This window comes from Pseudochaenichthys georgianus, chromosome 21, assembly GCF_902827115.2.
Source record: "Pseudochaenichthys georgianus chromosome 21, fPseGeo1.2, whole genome shotgun sequence".
Lineage (NCBI taxonomy): Eukaryota > Metazoa > Chordata > Actinopteri > Perciformes > Channichthyidae > Pseudochaenichthys > Pseudochaenichthys georgianus.
The window spans coordinates 18,217,044-18,238,428 of record NC_047523.1 but is presented as its reverse complement, the minus strand read 5'-3'; the positions used below and the strand labels follow the sequence as shown (position 1 = coordinate 18,238,428).

General features: G+C 41.0%; 2 protein-coding genes across 2 annotated transcripts in view; one reads left to right on the top strand and one right to left on the bottom strand.

Moving 5' to 3' along the window:
- Window positions 1–21,385, bottom strand: part of LOC117466289 (general transcription factor IIF subunit 2-like) — a 57,058-nt gene that overhangs the window by 19,473 nt on the left and 16,200 nt on the right. The gene's annotated exons all lie outside the window — the stretch shown is intronic.
- kctd4 (potassium channel tetramerization domain containing 4) lies at window positions 2,745–4,681 on the top strand. Its single transcript, XM_034109446.1, has one exon. It carries the CDS (start codon window positions 3,028–3,030, stop codon window positions 3,802–3,804), a length of 777 nt encoding a protein of 258 aa, XP_033965337.1. The 5' UTR covers window positions 2,745–3,027; the 3' UTR covers window positions 3,805–4,681.

Sequence of the window (21,385 nt, the reverse complement as noted above, 5' to 3'; positions counted from 1 at the left end):
AATAGTATGTTGCCATTTAACTTTTAAACATCCACAGAAATATAGTTGCAATCACACATGTACAACCTCATGGTTTTGTTTAACAGTTGTATTACTTGCAGGTCACGTGCGTAGCGCGTGAAGGCCGGAGCGGAGCTGTTTTATGTAAAAGCGAAGCAATTAAGCTCACTCTGACTTCTTTATTTTTTTTTAATCTAAAAAGTGAAGTAAAGCATTTACAATTTCAAGCACTTTATCCCAAATTCAAGCACCATTCCCAAAATTCAAGCACTTTTCAAACCTTGAAAACACCTCGTAGAATTTCAAGCATTTTCAAGCATTTCCAGCACCGTACGAACCCTGTTATTGTTTACACTGGAGATATTTATTTACTTCCCTGTGTTTATGATGAAACACAGGCATTGCTATAACTGAAGCATTTTCAGTTATAGCAATGCCCTTCCAGTCTTTTTCAATATAAGCAATGTAAATGACATCATTATCTTTTTTATATCACTGCTAATGATGGTTTATCAGTTTATGTGATGTGTTAATGATATATCTGCTATAAAAAGCATAATGGCTGCTTTGGCTTTGTTGGATAATGTTACCAATCCAAAACAACTGATGAATCTCTGCTAGTTCTCTTCCGTTTGGTTAATGGACAGTCCTGAAGACCTAGATCTATTTTTTATTACATGTAATAGTGCAAATCAGACTTGTGAATGTCTACCAATTTTGGTAAATAACAACATTTAGAAAACAGGAATGTACAAACGCTTGGCTTTAGAAACCAGATGAATGGACATGCATTTATGAGTTGAAGCATCTGTTGAAGCATGGAAGTGTGCCCTGTGTACACATTGACACATGACCACAAGGAAGCAATAGGGGCGGGGGGGTGAAGTCACTGATTGGATCTCCAAATATAATTTTCCATTAGATCTCCTCTCTACTAAGCCCAGAGGCTTCCTCATTAAGGACATGATTCCATTAATTAACTTTGAAGTCATTTCCCGATGTCTGTAACTGTAGTCAGCTTACCCCTTTTGATTTAACATCAACAAGCATCATCCATATGCAACAGTAAACTTCAAAGTGCCACTAACAGAGAAAACTGATGGAAAAGGTAATAAAAAAAAGACTGGACTATTACTCAACATTATAAACACATTGCTGAATCAAGGTAAATATTTCAGGATTACAGAGAAACCTTAACAAAAAGGTGTTCTGATCGATGTGGCTGGACTACAAATCAGGGTGTTACAAAATATGTATGAGCCCCTGTGTATCTTAAAACTTTCAAAATGTAATTATGTCCTCACTAAAAACATACTTTGTGAATCTATATAATTATATATGTTGTGTTAACTAAACCAAAACCAAACTTTAAGTCTACAGATAAAGGAGTGGCTTATGTCAACTAAAGATAATAGGAATATCATTTGTATTTTCAGGTATTTTTTAATATACAATTATTCAATGAGTACAAATGTTAGATTCATGGGGAACTAGAGGAAAAGCCAGGGGTCACCTTAGTTCAACGTTTCTCAAGGTGTGGGGCGCGCCCCACTGGTGGGGCACAGAGATGTGATAGGTGGGTCGCGAATGGACGCGATGAACGGGAGATTTTGAATTTTTTTTTCCAATACATTTTTTGGACCTCAGGCCGGAATCAAACCTGGGTCCTCGCGGGCGGTTACAGCCGGAGACTCACAACGGCGTTGGACTTTCACAGCGCCGGACCCTCTCAACGGCGGGTGTTTGCGGCGCTGTGAAAATCCACGGCCCACCGGGAAAAGTCCCGAATCTCACACACACACACACACACACACACACACACACACACACACACACACACACACACACACACACACACACACACACACACACACACACACACACACACACACACACACACACACACACACACACACACACACACACACACACACACACACACACACACACACACACACACACACACACACACACACACACACACACACACACACACACACACACACACACACACACACACACACACACACACACACACACACACACACACACACACACACACACACACACACACCTCCCCTGAGAGGGGCTGCAGGCCAAAGCATAAGCCAATTCATAACCTGTACTTCCTGCCCTGACGACCATTCACTGTAATTGGCCCATTTCCTCCACATGACCCACAAGCCAGTGCACACACATAACACACTTAATCAGTGCATAGGCAACATCCAGTAGGACAGTGGACTGCTTGTTACCTTGCAAACACCAAAACAGGATGTGCATATATAAATGCACCGCCTATTGCTCTCATTTACATAAGTAATGTTGGAATCGTACTTCTCCCTGAAGTGATATGAGAGATGAGAGAAAAAAGATTGCAGTTAAGCCCTGTATTGAACTGGATTTCTTTTCAAACAGTTCACATGTAGCAGCATGTGATTACCAGATGGATTTGGCTGCAAAGGGAATTTCAAATTCAGGCTCACACAAGCCGAGATGGTTTCACACCATAAAAGAATACAGCAACCCCCCTCCATCTGGTGAAGGCTGTGTGCGTGCGTGTTAGAGCTCAGCACCTTTTTTAACAGAGATAATTAGGAAAAGAGAGCAAGAAAGAAAGAGCTCAGAGTCTGCACTCTTCTTTTGTTTGCATATCCCTTCTCTCTCCTCCCTGAGTGTGACGCTGTCTGCCCGCCCACTCCTGAAGAGGGAGAGAGAGGGAGAGAGAGGGAGAGAGAGGGAGAGAGAGGGAGAGGAGGGACAGCAAGCAGCACAGAGAGCCAGTCTGTTTTCAGAAACCAGTTCACTGTAGCTTCTCTGCCAGACATCACTCACCCATCCACCTTCACACTCTCTCGGACACATTCGCTCTCACTGTACGACAGCTGACAACACCTTTTCATTTTCTCAGCGGCAGCACAGACTCACTGCCAGATCCAAAAAGGAAGAAAAAGCCAGACTCGTTTCGTGCTGCAGACACACCAGCTCTGAGGCGGCTGGGTCGAGGCTGGAGAGGGTGACTGGAGAATGGAATGGAACCTCAGAAGGATGGAAAGTGAACTGAGGCACATCAACCCGGACCTGCTGCAGCCCAGCAAGAGCTTCAAGAAGCCCTCCTCAGGCACCATCACTCTGAACGTAGGGGGGTTCCTGTACACCGCACACCGGACCACCCTTTCCAAACACCAGGGCTCCTTCCTGGAAGAGCTTGCCAATGGCAAGAAGCCTGTTCAGCACACTGATTCCATGGGCAACCCATTCATCGATAGAGATGGTCCGGTTTTTCGCCATGTGCTCAACTACCTCCGAACCGGAGAGCTTCAGCTGCCTGACGACTTCCGCGAGGCTGGGCTCCTGCGCCGGGAAGCTGATTTTTACCGCCTGAGTGAACTGGTGGAAGCCGTTGTTGAGTGGGAAAGTCAGAGGGCGGCACAGCGGGAGGCAGCATTTTTGGAGGTGACAGACAGCCATGAGAGGTCTCAGGGCCTCAAAGTGTACTGCAGTGACTCCGCCTTCATCGACAAGGTCAAAGGCCGGCTGGTGCAGATCTCCAAGAGCCGCCTGGACGGCTTCCCAGAAGAATTTGAGGTGTCGTCCAACGTGATCCAGTTCCGACACTTCATCAAGTCGGAGCCGGGCTCGAGGCTCGTTCTGAAGGAGGACAGCACATTCCTGTGCACGCTTGACTGTCTGAAACTAGAGACAGTGATGCTCGCGCTGAGATCCGGCTTCAAGATGGTCACCAGCCTCGACAGCAGCAAAGGCTCTGTGGTGGCAGCGGAGGCCTTGCACTTTGTCAAGTAGGGTAGAGAAACAGAAGGGAGAGGAGGAAAGGGGGAGGCAGAGAGGGAAAAAGTAGTGCCTAATTCAATACCCGCCCCGCTAAAATAAGTTATTGGCTTGAAGATCTTGTAACATGTGCTGAGCTGTAATGTGTCATTAGGTGGAAGAAGGAGAAGAGGCGGGTTGGACTGTCTCCCTGGACTGTGTTTATATCTTTAAATGCACAAGGCTGGCTTACACACAATGTTGCTTTGATAGCAGCAGGTTAATTGACCTCTACACTGCTTTGTAAGCTAGTATTTAGAGAATTCAGAATGATCTAGATCAACTTTACGTCTGATTAGATATGACACCTAAACTCTGAAATATGGAAGACAAGCCAACAGTAAACTTTCCATAAGAAATGCTAAGGTATCCAACTGAGAGGCTGAACATCGCTAGCTCAGTGGATCAGTCTCTGCACAAGAACTGCTTCTGCTGCAAAAGCCTTAAGACCAGCCGTGCTGAGCACAGTTGTGCCATTCAGCTTTACTACAGTCTGTGCCCGTGTGTATGTATGTGTTGCTCTACTCTGTGTGTGCTGTGTTTAGTGCATTTAATAGTTAGTGTATTAGCCTCTCTGGAGCTTGGAGGGAAAACCACAGTGCATTTAGGTTTGTTTTTGGATGAACTAACAAACTTCACCTCCAAAAATCAGATTTAACAAACTGTTTCTCAGATCAAGTAGAGTTTAAGTGCGAAGAACCGTGATTATTGTAAGGGCTTTGAATCTAGCATGATGCATGTGCACTGAATAAACTGTGTGTTGGTTAGTGCTGTGAGCCTCTGTGAAGTCACAACAATGCCTATTACTTTTCATTGTGAATATTTTACAAATAAAGTAAACTATTGAAAAGTGCTTTTGAGTGTATCCGCAAAAGTCTGTGTTCAACTTGAGAGTCATGACTTGGTGTAAGCGGCCCGTCTAATGCTGCTTGTAATAATGTTGTGTTGAATAGTTACCTTGGGGCTATTTTGCTTGCATCATATAGCATAAAAAAGATACAGACAACCATAACATTTTCACCCACATTAAATTATAGTCTGTGCAAGGTTTAACTGTTAACAGTGAGGAGCATTTTTGATTTACAGAATGTTCTGATAAAATAGAAATAAATACCAGAACATTCTCTTCTAAAAAAATATTACTGTGTAGCATATTCTTTGGCAAATCAATCCAATCCGAATAGTGGAGGATGTAATGTTACTTGTTTTCTGCTCCCTGAATAAAGACATCAGATCACTTTAGATAACTCAGTTTGAGAGTGACTTTAATCGATCAATACCAGGAAGATATATAATAGTTAAAGGCAAATTACTTACTGAATAAAGTTATGTTGTTCTTTAGAAATGTCACGGCCTATATATCATATTTTACAACCATTAGAAAAAAATCTTTGTTTGGAAAAGCCTCTTTGCAGAAGAAAAAAATATCACACCATTATCATTGTCAATAAAAATAAGAATAATGATCCAAAAAGGATCATTCCCTTCAATATTGTGAATCATGTTGCGACAACAATTTTAGCCAAATGGGTATTTTTCCTATGGGTGCACTGGCTCTCTAGCATTTCCAGAATCTTTGATGTAGCCCCTTCAAACCCTCCTGTTTAAAGCTGTTCAGATATTTAAAAGTAGGTCAGTCTGTGAGATAAATTCTGCCCTTTTCCCTCAAGGAGAACTTTCTTTTTATCTCTCTCTCTATTGCACTCTTAAATGTGTCATCCTCAATGTTAGTAGAAATATACCATTTATTTTAAGTAAAATGGCCTTAAAACATGTAATATTCCAATATCAGTAATCATAGTTTTTAAAAGTGATACCTAAGGTTATTTCCCTCTTTAAATAAGTTAACTTACTAAAAATACATCAATGTTTCCATAACTAGATTAGTTTTTCTCTTAATTGTGTACCCCTTTAAGGTGAAACAGGCCAATACATCCACATATATGGTAATAAAGTTGACTCCTCTGGGAAATATTCCACTTATTCCTAGTGTGCCACTGGTTACGGTGCCAGGGGTTGCCGACCCCTGCACTAGGGTGTATGATTGGAGAGGTGAACTTTCTAAGTATTGTGGACTGGATGCAACAAATTCATTAATACAATTGTAATTAGTATCAATAATTACAATAGTAGACCGTGACAAACATATTATTGTAACAAAAATAATATAAATAAATATATATATTTTTTTCTTTTCTTCATTCATCTCTTCATAAATACAATTTAAATAAAGGGATACGCCAGAGATTTATCAATGCACTTCCAAAATGGTGGGTTGAATGATTGAAAGCAACATAACAGAGACCGAGAGGTCCTGGTTTTTTGGTCTATGCATTTATGGAAACTTGTGGGAGTGAAAAATATTGAATTGAAAACTCATACCATTGAAAAGCATTCAACTCGAGTGTATTCTTGCTAGAGTAAAAAAGCCTTCGTAAGTCAAGTTAAATCACCTCTTACTGTGTGTATTATCTCTAACCTCTTACAAAGGATACTGACAATCGGCCACCTTTTGAAGTAACAGCATCTCTGACTGTATCTCTAACTGTGCCCCCCCCCTCCATGGTGACTGAAACCATCTGCTACAGCAGGCACTGTCGTCAAACCATCGGAACAGCCGCCACCACCCCCGCCATGACTCATACACCCACATCAACCTCTGACATCAGGCGAACGTCTTCCTCAGCCCACTCCTCACAAACACGCACAACAAACATCCACAATTAAAATGCAAACACATTAAAGAGGAGACAAACCCAGTCAGCCTGTGCCGTTTAGATGTCAACCCTTCGCAAATTATCTTCAACAACATCAAACCTTTTTTAATTGAAGATCAACTTCATGCATTTTTTATGACGTTGAATGCTTTACTTGTCAGTGGTGAGGTCAAAGTGATCATCACTTCATCAAAAGGCAGCTTGGGATGATGAGGGAGGCAGGAGGGGCGCGTGGTAGGAAGAGCAGGGGGGTGGTTACAGCAGGGAGAAAAGTATATACCATCAACTGTCTCATCCCAGGCTTTGCACCTGTTGCCAGGCAAACTCCCCTCCTACATCATACGTTAACAAGCTACTCTCTTTCCCCCTTGAACACACATATTCCTTATCGCTGTACCTTGGTGCTGCTCGGACAGAAAATTACTAACATACCTCAGATTCGTATCTTTCAACTCCAGAAAGAGAGGCTTTAGCAGAAGAGGAGTAGAAAGAGATGGGTGATGAAGAGGAGGGGGGGAGGTCAGAGCCCTTCCACTTCCACTCTCAGCTCAGACAAATGAGGCAGCAGCGACCATTATTCAGTTACAAAAAAAATGAGGCAGGGGTAGGCACAATAAAAAGGTGAGTATGGAGAATGGTTTTACATGCAATTATATATGTTGTTATTTTTAGGGTCAAGGCAATGCTTTAATTTTTTCATATAAATGTTTAAAATAATGCATTTTCCAAAAGATCTGTACCTTTTCCTTCGCCTCAAGAACAGCATTTAGCCCTTAAGACTTTGTTTCTTGATTAACAGAAACCATTCTGCCAGTGAAGTGAGATACATCTTCTTGTCCCCAGTGCAGTTACCTCTGTTTCAGAGTTTCTATCACATAAGACAAAGAAATGCAGCAAATCCTCACCACCAGGCTGTAACGAGGCACATTTATTAATTTGTTTGCCCTTTTGCTTGAAATATTACCTCAACGATCGGTCACAGTTACATCTCATTTATTTGAGCTCTACTCTCAACTTAAACAGAAAGACACAAGAAGATCAGAAGCTGTGAAAAAGAGACGTTTTGAAAATCGTGTTCTGCTTACAAGAGTTGGATTGGTATTCAGGATCATTAACAATGCTACAGGACCACCATTGAGGAGCTTTTTCCAGCTCCACTGTGAGCAGAGTAGCACAAACTCAAGATCTGCACTAAATGCAGATATAACCTTCCCACTGAGGCGCACTGCCTTTGCATAATCTGCATTTTCATTTACAGCCATCAAACACTGGAACATTCTTCCAGCTGAGCTTAAAAACCTGCACTGACTTGATGTTTGAGGGTCAGCTAATGTTTGGTAATTAGATTATTTCAACAATATTTTTTGAATAATGGATAGCAGAAAATTAACAATAGTATATGTACAAAATGTTGGACCAGAAGAAAAACAAGAAGTAAAAAAAAAAGGAAATTGTGTTGATTGACAGCAGGTCATGTAGCACTTAAATTGTTTTTTATTATGTTGCGTACAGAATTATGTTTTCTGGTGTTAAAAATATATTTGTATATAAGCTCATAATTGGTATTGTGTGAAACTGCATGTTATGGAAGGACAAAGAAAAAGACAGCATTACTGCTGTGGGTTACTTAATGGACTGCCAGAGCACACGTAGTAGGAAACCTCCGCAGCAGACCTCAGCACTTACTGCTCTGGCAATCTGATGGATTGGGGGAACATTCCCAGCATTCACATGCTGACGTCCATGGTCACCATAGTTACCAAAGATTAACATAAATATACATGGCTTGAACATTATATTTAAGATTGAGATCATTTATAAATAGCTCACAATTAGCAGAGTCTGCTGTTTACAAACCGTGTGGTTTGTCAGTTTGCTTTCAAAGACTAACCACACCACGAGTCACAGTTCGACATGGTCCACGACGACTAGGGATGGGTACCGAGCCCCGGCATTTAACGGGCCCCGGGCCTGAATTATTAAAGACCGTGGTACCGTTAAGCTCCGACGTTATCGTTCTTTTTATCGGTATAGGAGACATGTAAAAAATATGTCGTATGTATTATTGCTACACAAACATTATATTGCAGTATTAGTGTTGTCAACTCCGTTTCTAATACGCAAAAAGACTGCAAAATGCGTCTATGATTATTTTTAGTATTTTCGATATTTCCAATCCAGTCGAGAGATCTCTCTCCCCCGCCTGTTTGCGAGGGGGCGGGGCAGTTTACACACACGCAGCTGCTACATGCAGCAACACACACACACGGAGGAGATGGCAGAGAGAACGCGCTCCGAGGTGTGGTTAAACTTTACCCGTCTCGATGTGCACAATCCTCGTTACCAAAAGCGCAATAAGAGTTTAGCATGTAAGGGCGGTAACACGAACAATTTGTCGAAACATTTAGCAAAAGTGCACCACATTCAGACGGAGAAATGCACCGGGTTCGACTGTCTTTCTAGTAGCTCTGTAGCCCCGTCCACGAGTAACTTTTCCACGTCAGGTATTATGTATGCTAGCAGCGACACACGGAGCTAACTACATTATACAAACATGGGTTAATGATTAGAGGTAACCGAGTTATTTATTTTGTTAAAGTTTCAGCTATTCTGTCAGATTATTTAATACGATTTGTTTAAGCATTTTTGTTTCTTTTGATGTGAAATATTATTTACTTAAATTTAAATAAAAAGCAATTTTAGTTTTGTTCACAATTTGTTTAGTTGTTTTTCCCCAAAAGAACCGATAAGAGTACCATTAAAAGACCGGACCGATAAGCGGTATCGATAAAAGTAGTAGTACCGTTAAAACCTTAACGATACCCATCCCTATCCAAGACCCTCCTCTTCCACCAGTTTTGGAGAGTTTGTTTAACAGATCTTAACCGAAACACCTTTGGATCCTATAAGCTGAAAGTTGGCAAAAGAAGCATGTGGGTTGCCATTGGTCAAAATGTAATTAATCAAATTGAAAGAACAATTTAAGGGGGCAAAATCTCACTTACAGTTATTACAAGACGGTGGAGTCTGATAACTTTTTTGTCAATAATAATTAATACTAACAGTCAGAAACCACCTTGGGCGACATCATCTTTCTTACAGCATCTATGTGAAAGAATTCTCAAGTCATGAGTCATGTAGCAAGGTTTAGCGCCAGACACATGGAAACGACACTGATACGCGCCATGCTTTGCCATCAATTCTACAGATTATGAGCAGCCCTATTCACACACATGTCCATCAATCAACATAATTTTATTAGACAGACTTAGTGCTAGGGAAGTGGGGTAAAGTCTATTTCAATAACTCAGACATTTGCGTTCTCACATACAGCTCCTCCGGGTAATGTAGTTTCAGGTTTGCAGTTAATGTGTGAAAGGGGCTTAGGAGTATTGGTTAGTCCCTGTGTCAATGTACAAACAATCACCCCCCCCAATAGTCTGCTGTATGCACTTTACTTTTCCTTATGGACCACATTGTACAAACACATGTCATGTAGAAAGTGGATATACATGTGGCTGCAAGAAAGACAACATTTATGACTACAAGCATAGGCGGCGCGTGAGGCTCAGGTTTGGGGAGGCTAAATCATTTTTTTTACCTGACGCTGCCCGCCTCCGGCGTCAATAGATAAGAGATCAACCAAGGTCAACTCTCCGTGAAAGCACCGCCTGCTGAGCAGTCAGAGTTCAGTGTGCGGAGTTTAAATCTATCAAGTCATATTACAGGATAAAGGAAATACAGAACAACTGCCGTATGCAGGGAAGACGCCGACGTGTCGCACTTATCATTCATATCACATCATCGATCATATATCATATTTCCTTATCTGAGCCACCTTCTCGAGCCGTATCTGGCCGTGCAACACTTGCAGTGTCACAGCCTATATGCAGAAGTATTATTTTAAGCATCACATTAAGTTGACGAAACACTCAACTCAAATGTAATTACCTTAATTATTTAAATAATAAGTCAGATCACTCGTGTCTTAGATGAGGCAGTGATATCATAAACCTGCTAATGTACGCCTACGCATTCAAACACTCAGTAGTTTATTTATTTTTTAACCAGCTGTTCTGTATTCACCTTGCATGTGCAACTATATGTTGCTTTTATCCTGGATAAAGTGTTTAAGTCATGGATGTTTAAAGTTGAACTTCTTCATATTTGTCTAATATTAGTTTCATTTTCATTAACGAAGTATGACGCTGCCCTGTCAGTACACTTTTCCATGTTTGTGATTGGTCAAATGTTGCTAGTCCCGCCCCTTGAACGCGCTCTCAGCCGGACTGAGTAAATCAACTCAGTAAATCAACCATGGGTTTCTCTGGAAACCCATGGAAACCATGGGTTTCTCTGGAAACCCATGGTTGATTTACTGAGTTGATAACCAGCGTCGTAGGACCGCATAGCGAGATCTCGTTTGTTAGGATTAGTTAAGATAACTCAAACATATCCAGGGTATGTTGAACTGGTTTCGTAGTACAGTTTACTGGTGGCTGCATACAGATGTAGCACTCCAGATAGGACTCACATGGGTGTGTCCCAGTCAAAAACCCAGCAGATCCCAGTGGCTGGGGGTGTTGCCAAATTGCTAGAAGGCGTTGCCAAATTTCCCCATTTGTTCAATTACAGGAATTAACCATGAGATGGCACTTCATTCACAAATACACAAAGACAACTGGGTGTTGTAGAACTTAGTCTGTTTGCAATGTTTGCAGCTCTGCAGTTGTGTTTGTTGAATACTGTAGCATTTAATCACTTATTTGTTATGGTTTTCACAGGCTACTATAATGAAAAAACATCAATATTTTAGATCAAATAAAGTATATAGTTTGCTTTATGCAGTATATTTTTTGTAATATTGTTGGGGTGTTTTTACACAGTACAGTAGATTGAAGTAAATCAACTTATACATTACCTTTATTAATCCCGTGGGGAAATTCAGTAGTTCAAACAGCAACAGGGTGAGTGAAAAACAGGACAGCACAGATTCACACAGATTAATAAAATCAAAAATAAGATGAGCGATGAAAATAAAAATAATAATGAGAAACTATGTAATAAGAAATTAATAAAACTAAAATATAATTATCATATCATATATTATAATCAGAGATGGGGTCGTTACTCAAAAAAAATAATATATTACATATTACATAAAAAAAAAAGTAATATATTACACTACTTCGTTACTCTCTACATAAAGTAACTCGTTACTTTACTCGCAGGGCCGGCCCGCCCCTCCCTGCAGGCAGATCACGCAGTCTATCTCTGCTCACGCTGTTGCGTTGGCGTGTTCTCCTGCGTGTTGGCCATGTGTTGCACTGGAACCAGACTGGAGCACACCGCAAAGACTTCAGCCGAGCACGTACGAACTGCACATGCATGAGTGGCAATAACTCTCCTTACCAGCAGGCGGCGGTAGTGTGTATTCGTCATTCAAAACAGGCAACAACCGGAAAACAGAGAAGAAGAACAGACTACGTGATATAAACAAACAACAAATAGCTGTGCATGTGTTCTTTGCAGGTGTTTGTTGAGGTTTGATTATGACTGATTTTAGTAAGTAACGAAGTGTCGGGGCAATGTCAGTAACTGTAGTGTGATTACTGAATTATAAAAGTAGCGCGTTACACTACTCCGTTACCGACAAAAGTAATATTTAGTGGTGCACGATAATTATCGGTCCGATATTAGGAATTATGACGTCATCCCGATAAACCCGATAACAGTATTAATAGCCCCGATAATATACAATGTATTTTTTGGGTAAAAAAAAGAAAAAAATACTGCGGTGTGGGTGGATTGGGATGAGGGGCACTTGTTTTTCACTCGGCTCCTCCCGTTTTGCCAGTAGTGTGGTATAGTGGTTTAGGAAGAGGGGAGTTTTTCACAAATCCAGCACTCCCTTCTCATGCCTGGCTGTGACGTAAATGGTGTGCGGCCGTGAAGCCAGGACAGTAAACAAACATGTCGTCGGTAGTATGGGACTATTTCAAAGTTTCAGAGTTAGATAGTTCGCTTGCTATTTGTATTAACAAATGCAATGCAGAAGTTCCACGAGGAGGGAAAAAGGCAACGAGCTATAATACTTCGAACCTGATTAGTCACCTGAAACATCGCCATCGCTACGATGGTGTGTTAACAGCGTACGAAGACGCCTGCGCTGCTAAACTAGCGGCAAATCCAAAACCAGCTGCAAAGGCACCGGGGCTTTTACCTATCGACGAGGCTTTTGAAAAAGGCAAGAAGTTTGCCAGATTTGTTTGGGAAAATAAATATGGTCACTTTGAAGAGTCAAAACTGTTCTTGGCTTTGTTTTGTTCATAGTAGTAATGCTCATCTCATTTGCTCACTAGTCACTACTAGTCTTTTTTTTACCACCAGGTGTGCAAAAACTACAGGTACATTTAATATATATATATATATATATATATATATATATATATATATATATATATATATATATAATATATTATTATCGGTTATCGGTATCGAGAAGCAGGAAGTTATCGGTATCGGTTTCAAAAAACCAATATCGTGCATCCCTAGTAATATTATTACAGTAACGCGTTACACCCAACTCTGATTATAATGTATTGTATTATTAAGTAATATCATACATTAACCCCATTATAGCAGATGCCACATTGAATGGATGAATACATTTATGCATCAATAATTACAACAGAGTATTTCTAAATACAAGTTGTAAAAATACTTATATGTATTTAATATGAATAACATAATGATTAATTTCAGATGATAATACTTTTCAGGGTTAGGTCCGGTCTGACAGCGCTTTGCTCTCTGCTGCAGAGAAGATCACTGCTATAAACAAAGTCAAAAATCCTACATCCAAACGGAATAAATATAATTAATTATGATGAATACGTTAAGTCTTGTTCATTGTTTTTCACTTTTATTATAATTTGATATTTCCGGCACAGACCCTTTCATACCGGCAATGCGCGTTAGAAACAACAGAAAGTGCGACAGTTTAAATATGCCAGTGTTAATTTCGTCAACGAAAACTATGACGAAAAATGTTCGTCAACAACCTTTTTTACATGACTAAGACGAGACGATGACGAGCTAAAAATAGATTCTTGATAACGAAAACTATGACGAAATGTATATTTAGTTTTCGTTGACGAGACGAGACTAAGGTGTTAATGGTGGACTATCGGACATTCAAAATGCAGCATATTTTCCCCCAAGTGTCCATCTTGTCTGTCAAAATGCATCTTACGTTTCTAACTTGCAATATCATTATTTCCGCTCTCTGCACTCCAGAAGAGCGATCTCCCTGTGTCTCTCTGTGTGCGGGGGGGGGGGGGGGGGGGGGGGGGGACACAGCGGACACAGAAGAGGCTTCTCAATTCTTAAATTTCCCCTCCTCGACTCCCCTCCTCGAGACTTAGTCCCGCCCACAGGAGATGCGAGCGGAGGACCGAGGAGGGGAACCGAGGAGAGAGGAGGGGAAGCAGCAGACGTTTAAAGAAATGAGAACTCCTCTCCTCTGAGCAGTCATATTAAAGCGACGTCCGTTCATTATTACGTGGCAACAGCTGCATCAGCTGTCGAGTGTTTTGTCATAGCACTGTATTTTATAATCTCTGTTAGATCAGCTGAACATTGTTCCCCCACATATTTACTTTGAATTCATTGAGTGCGGTATAATGAGACAATACCAGGCTACAGATGTGGACACACACACAAATATATTTATATAAATATATACAATTTAAAGTATGAGAGCACTCTCATAATAACGTAACACATTCAGAGACTGGATATATCCCCCACCCTCTCTTGTCGCTGAAATGGGGAATTGAAATTACGGGCCAAAAGTTGTATTTGCAGGTATTAAAAGTAAGCAGAGGACACCAAACCAACTGAGACCCGTCTGTCCGCCGCATCTACGCACTGTACAACACACACATACACACTGTACCACACACACACCTACACACTGTACCACACACACACCTACACACTGTACCACACACACCTACAGCTCCTAAAGCATAATCAGGCTACAGTCGTTGTGTATTTTATTATGTGAAGCACTAAATGGTCTTAGAAAAATATGGACTCTTTGTAGATATCTACTAAACTAAAGCAAATAAAGAGAGTAGGTCTGTTATACTAAGTGATATATATTGTACACACTGCTCTGCTTTCTGCACGGACCTCACAGCTGTTCTCACTGTAAACATCGCGACGCGATGAAAGCAGTTTCTAAAATAATATCCAGGGGTTGCATGCAGAGCTGTCATTGGCTGAGATAAGTCCGGCCGTGCGTCACGCCTCCACCGTTCCCGGAAATGCATCCGCGGAGGAGCCGTGGAGGAACCATCAGTGTATCCTCGGTTATAGCTCCTCCAGAGAGCCTCCTCGACGCTCGATGCTCGGTCCTCGGTGTGCATTTAGAGAAATGAGATGATTTCCGGGTCACTACCGGAGGACCGAGGAGTCGAGGAGGGGAAATTTGAGTATTGAGAAGCGTCTAGAGATCTGCCGGGGACGGAGCCTTCAGAGAGTATAGAGACACATTTTGACTAAAATGTAATTTTTCGTCGACTAAAACTAGACTAAAACTACAAAGGATAGGAATGACTAAAGACTAAATCAAAAACAGCTGCCAAAATTAACACTGAAATATGCGAACACAAACCTACAGACTGGGGGTTGGGAAATCACAGGAGGGGGGGGGGGGGGGGGGGGAAGAGCTGTGGAATGTGACCATCCCCCTTGGGAGACTTACTCCACACATTCCGATGGCCAATTAGTTTTAAACAAAGAGTTTGCAGCATACAGCATAGGCAACATGGGGGGTGGGGGCTACTCAAAAGATAAAATGCAGATATAATTTACTATCTCGGCTGTGTACCCCGTGCTGCTGATGAAACTCTCCATTGGCTCGGCAAAAGTTTGTTGTTGTTTTGTGTCAGTTTTACATCGCCACTTCCATTCACATTTTTCATCATTGTTCCACAATGTTTATCATGAAATTAATATCCATATATTTTTTACTATACTTGCACTGCTTACCGTTTTCATACTTTATATATCTTAGCATATTCATACACACTGTTCATACTGCTCACAGGCTGCTGTGTATATTCATACCCCTCACTGTTTATTCATCATTCAATTCATTCTATATTTTATTCTGTAGATTGTGTACATTACTTTTCACTTTGCTGCACCGTTAGAAGCTAAACTGCATTTCGTTGTCTCAGTATCTGTAATCTGTGCAATAACAATAAAGCAGGCATCTTTATTGTAGCCTCAACAATCAAGTTCTAAGTAGTGCAATATGAAATAAAAACAACTACACTCTTTTGGCAGTGTTGTGGTGCCGAGAGATGGGAGTCGGAGGCGGGGTATCAAAGGTACAAGCTAGACTTTTATTTAGCATCTGAAAAGCATTGTAAACAACTTCATTCCCGGGAAGCGAAGACCGGCAGAAACAGGAAGTCCGGTTCACTAAAATGTCCGTGCAGAACAATACCCCAACCCATAGATCCGTGGGTGAATAATGTCAATCACCACAGTGTACACATTAACAACAACTACACTATTTTGGCAGTGTAACAATTAAACAAGAACTACACTCTTTTGGCAGTAACAATTAGATAAATAATAAACTGTCAGACTGACACTGAAGACAAACAAACTATTTTCAGCAATCAATCTGTTTAGTTGACTCTGGGTGACATGTGGCGATTTAAAAAAATCGTTTGTTGGTGTTGCTCCATCTGGGTCACTGCCGGTGGTTGAGACGGTGGGGTCTTTGACGACTAGTTTTATAGCCTCATGTAGGCTACATTAGTTAGGTGCTTCAGGAGATTGGCATTGCTGTTATTCGATGTGGACAATGCTTTCTGTCCTGCACACAGTTTACATTTGACCATAATATTTTGTGCGTCCTTTATCCCCACAAATTGAAAATAGTGGTTATATCTCCAAGTTGTAAATGTGCTGCTGCTCTCGCTGATACTTGCATCTGCCATAGTGTGTGTGTGTGTGTGTGTGTGTGTGTGTGTGTGTGTGTGTGTGTGTGCTGGTGGTGAGCGTTGCCGTGTATGTGTGTGTGTTAGCAAGTGTTGTGTGTGTCTGTGTATTTTCCCCATAAGGCAAGACCCACCCAACTCTGTCTCTGATTGGCTTACCCTGAAATGTTACCCCGCGTTACCCAATCATCACTCCTCTCTGGTTACTTTCACTTTTCCATGGTGCTGTGAGAGGACATCGCTGTATTCGCCTGTAAACTACATCCGCAGGGAGATTCGGTTCAGTTCCATCACATAATGTAACGCAGTAACGCACCCATTTAAATCACAGTAACTATAACGGCGTTACTGAATGGGAATAGGCAACTAGTAACGTTATTAGTTACCGCAAAAGGTAGTTGCGTTACAGTAATGCGTTAGTTTGTAACACGTTAGTCCTAACACTGGTAAACACACACCTGATCACCTGAGAGCTGCCGTTTCATTCAGACTGTTTAAAAAATAAAACTGTCTGATTTTAACAACTCAATGTGTGATTGTTATAGCAGTAATATTAGACACTAATAATACAGTAAACTATTAACACTGTACATATTATTGTTTGCCCGTGGGATTAGGATGATCGGTAGTGAGAGCCGCTGCATTTTCCTCCGGTCGGATGTGATATAAAAACAAAGCGATTATTTTTGTTGTTGTAAACTCACGTGGATTAAACTACATGTATTAGTGCATTCATTTCAATTCGCGAACATATGATACATTTAAAGATTGTGAGGATGATGATTGAAAATCGTTTGTTTGAGCCTGGCTGCATTTCCTGATCTAAAAACATAGCGATGGTTTTGTACTTACACCTACGTGAATTAAACAACATTATTTTGTTAAATAAAAACATGGTGATGTTTTGTAAATGATTACATGTCTCTTATTTAGCACAGAATATGATCCTATCCGTGACATATGGATCTTAACAAATATCCGCTATATCAGATACCTGTAGATCTATCAGCTGTTTATTTCACATGAGTTCCAGTGTGGCAGCTTTTCACGGCGGTTTAATTAAAATTACATTTATTTATCAAGGGGGCGTATCAAGTCCTGCGGGGGGGGGGGGTTTCCTTTTCAGCAGGGGCCCACCCCGTGCCGATCACGGCCCCGCACGGGTAGGCATCTGAAATGAAGCGCTACATCTGTAGCAGCGCTAATGTCAAAGACACAAACATTAAACATTACATTTAAATTTTACCAGGATGCAGTGACACAAATATTTGGGAAGGCTTAGCCTTCCCTAGCCTACAGTACCCACCGCCCGTGACTACAAGTATTTATCTGCACACTATCTACCACAAATCTGTTCTTCCAAAGGATATTATTACTCTTACTTATTACTATTTATGACATGATTTTAAAAGTGTGAGAAATGTCTGCATCTGTCCCTTCCAAACCATGTCTCCCACCGGTCTGTCAAACCTGAATGATGACTAACTGCAAGTCTCACAGCTCAACCCTGCACAGACTACAGTATGCAGCATTAATTAACACACCTTTTTTCTTTTCTTCAAAACTTTCCCACTTCATTTGGGCACGACAATCTGATCATTTTATATTCGGCTCAGGCCTCATTTGGACAGAGCAAAGCAGCAACTCTCCACTGACAGCCAGACCAATGGTGGGTGAGCAGCTTCTTTTAAGGCAGAGCAATGCAAGTTTTGTTACTGTTGAGTAAAATACTCCCACACAACACGAAAACATTTTCTTGCTCAGACATCTCACACAAAAGTAATACAACCATATGGACTGTGTGACCTGTGTGGAGGAACCGCCAATGTATCAGATGTGGACAAACTGAACAGGCTTTTATTCCATTTCTATGAAAGAGCCAATATAGAGCCTGCTCATGCATTGGTCTAACAATGACTTTTTATTCATGCGTCACTGATCATGACTCCCTACAAAGGATCTAACAGACTCTAATACACCTTTAAAAACCCTCTGGTGTTGTAATGTTGGATTATAAATACAGAAATGGGCTGTTCAAGTACATTGGATTCCTTACTTGAAATGCAGCAGCAATGCCAGGAGAATAAAAACACAAACCAAGCTGTGTAACTCTTTGATACAAAATACAGATGAAATGCTGAAATGTGGGCTGTAATACGAGTTTGTCTTATTACATTACAAGTGAAGAGATTCAAGAGAAATAAGAAAGGTGTGAATTCAGAGATCATGGTCTATAGTTATTTTAGCTATTCCTGCCTTCTTTTGAAGGCCATATATCACAGTATATCACAACTGAAAACAGTTAAAAATCCCATGTACTTCAACATACTCTTCTTTATGCCATTTGCATACTACATTATGTAAATATTTCTAATCCCTGATGAACTGCCTCAGTTTCACTTTATGATAACCTTATTATTTACAATGACCCTAAACCAGGGGTCTGTAACCTTTTTGACCAAAAGAGCCATTTTGCTCCCTTTTCCAAAACAATTGTTTGTCTGGAGCCACAAAACATATTTCATAGCTTGATGGCTTATAAAGTTGTATTTATTGTTATATCATAGACAAAAACTACAGTTTTTTGCATTTATTATGCATTACATTATATAAAACTGTTAACCTCTAATAAGAAACAAATAACTCCTATAAGGAGAATTACAAATAATACACAGGCCTACTTTAAAATAAATTAAACACAGCACTTGGAGAGTCCTCTGCACATTTGAAGGAAAAAAACTATAATTAAAATGGGCCCACTTTGAAATAAATAAAACATATAGCTGCACCCTAAAAATAGTTAAAGGTAGGGTAGGTAAGAATGGAGAAACCAGCTCGAGTGCACTAGAATTTGAAAGTACACAACCGGAAGAAATCTGCCTCTTCCTTCAGACTTCCTTACAGAGCCCCTCCTCCAACACACGAACACGCACATGACCAATGAGGGCACGAGATAAGTTTGTGCACAGATGGAAGGCTGACAGGCAGGTAGGCCATCCAGCTACTTTAGCCGGGCCGGCTCAGATGATTGGTCGTGCTTTTTACAGTGCTACGGCTTCCACAGATGAAATATTTGTATGTATTTATTGTCAAAGCATTTAATATATTCATTGCTATCGGGATTTTCTTACCTCAAAATACGAAACATTTTCAACCTTGCAACAAAAATATAAATAGTCCTACAAATACTTTTATTTTATTTCCTTCTTATTTTTGTCTAAATTCAAGGGAGCCAGAGCAGAGGGCTTAAAGAGCCACATGCGGCTCGAGAGCCGCGGATTGCCGACCCCTGCCCTAAACTAATTTTTCACTTAATAAAGCTTGAACACATCATAATGCATCTCAATGCAATCTCCGTTTACGTTAGCTAGGCTAAGTTATTTAGCCAAGTAGGATTATGTTTTGTCGAGTGCTGAGCCTACGGTACCTGCAGAACTATTCAACAACGAGTACCATCAAGTTTCCTAATTCTGGTTTTGCCTTGAAAAATCGTGAATGAAAGCTTGTTCCATCTACTGCATTCGTTTGGTAGGAGACATTACTTTACCATTCTGTCTGTAGACAGCAACATTGGTCATGACAGTCATCGACCAGTTTCATTTGCATCTTAACGAAAACTTGATTTAAAAGCGGTTACTTCCCCCACATCTTCCTACAATGTGCTCTACTATAGCCCTTTACCAACCTAATGACAGAGGTCCACACTGTATCTACTGGCGACAGAGCATCACGTTAAAGATCTCTATCATAATCTGGCTGTCACGTGTCTCCTGTGTGGGAGCACAGCAGGGGTTGGACAAACCTTTATTTCAAGAAGCAAAACAGACACGAGAACGCAGATGACAAAACAATAGCTGGCTCACTCTCCTATTTTCACCTTGGGCAATAGCGAATATTCATCTCTGAGAAGAATAGCCGGCCTTGAGTCACAGTGATTCAGCCCCCTGCTTTATTGTGACAACAGGGAAAAACAAATGTGAGAACTACATTTTTTTTTAGAAAGCTGTGGGGTGCAAATAACAAATTGAAATCCGAAAAGATCTGGCATTTTTTGTATATCAGGATGGGTTTGTGCCCAGATAAAGGCAACAAACCATCTGCCTGCTCAATTTAAATAGACAATTGTGCATTTGGGTTAGAAATGATTAATGCTCCCTATGGGTTCCTGACTCTTTTCATGTGGTGTTAACACGTATCACTAAAGTGCTTTCAAATAAGGCCCCACGAGGACGAAATGGGTTGTATCCGCATAGTTTCTCTTGCGTATAGCCCTTTAATTTACACGAGGCCGTAACAAAACGATAGAAACGGACCCCGCAAACGATAACGGGTCCCAAGGTGGATAGATCTGCAAACGGAACGCTCTGGGGGGTCAAACGGCTCCGTGTAATCGCCTCTATACAATCATTTTCTGATAACAAAAATAGGGGGCGGGGCCGTTTGTAAAGGTCTCCTGACTGTGTTACAGACTGTCATCCTGGTTAGTGGTTACTCTGGGTTCTGTCTTCAGGACAGTGTTGGATTCGGGACGGTCCACATTAATTTCGGGACGGCTTAGATTGTATTTCGGGACGGTTCTGGGAGGATGGTGAAAAAAGTTAGTCGAGAGTCCTGAACCAGAGTCCTGCATCGGGTGACCCGCAAAAAAGGTGATTCGTGGGTGGTATTTTTTCAAATGCTTTTTTCCGGGCTCGGTTCTGGGTAAAACAAAGATGATGCGGGTCGGGTCGCGGGTATTGCATAATAAATATATTAAAATAATAATAATTTAGTTTAATGTTTAAATCCTCAGACCTCTCCCCCGCGGGACCGCGT

Excerpts from the sequence above, each read along its gene's own strand:
- kctd4 (XM_034109446.1), top strand. The coding sequence starts at position 3,028 with ATGGAATGGAACCTCAGAAGGATGGAAAGTGAACTGAGGCACATCAAC.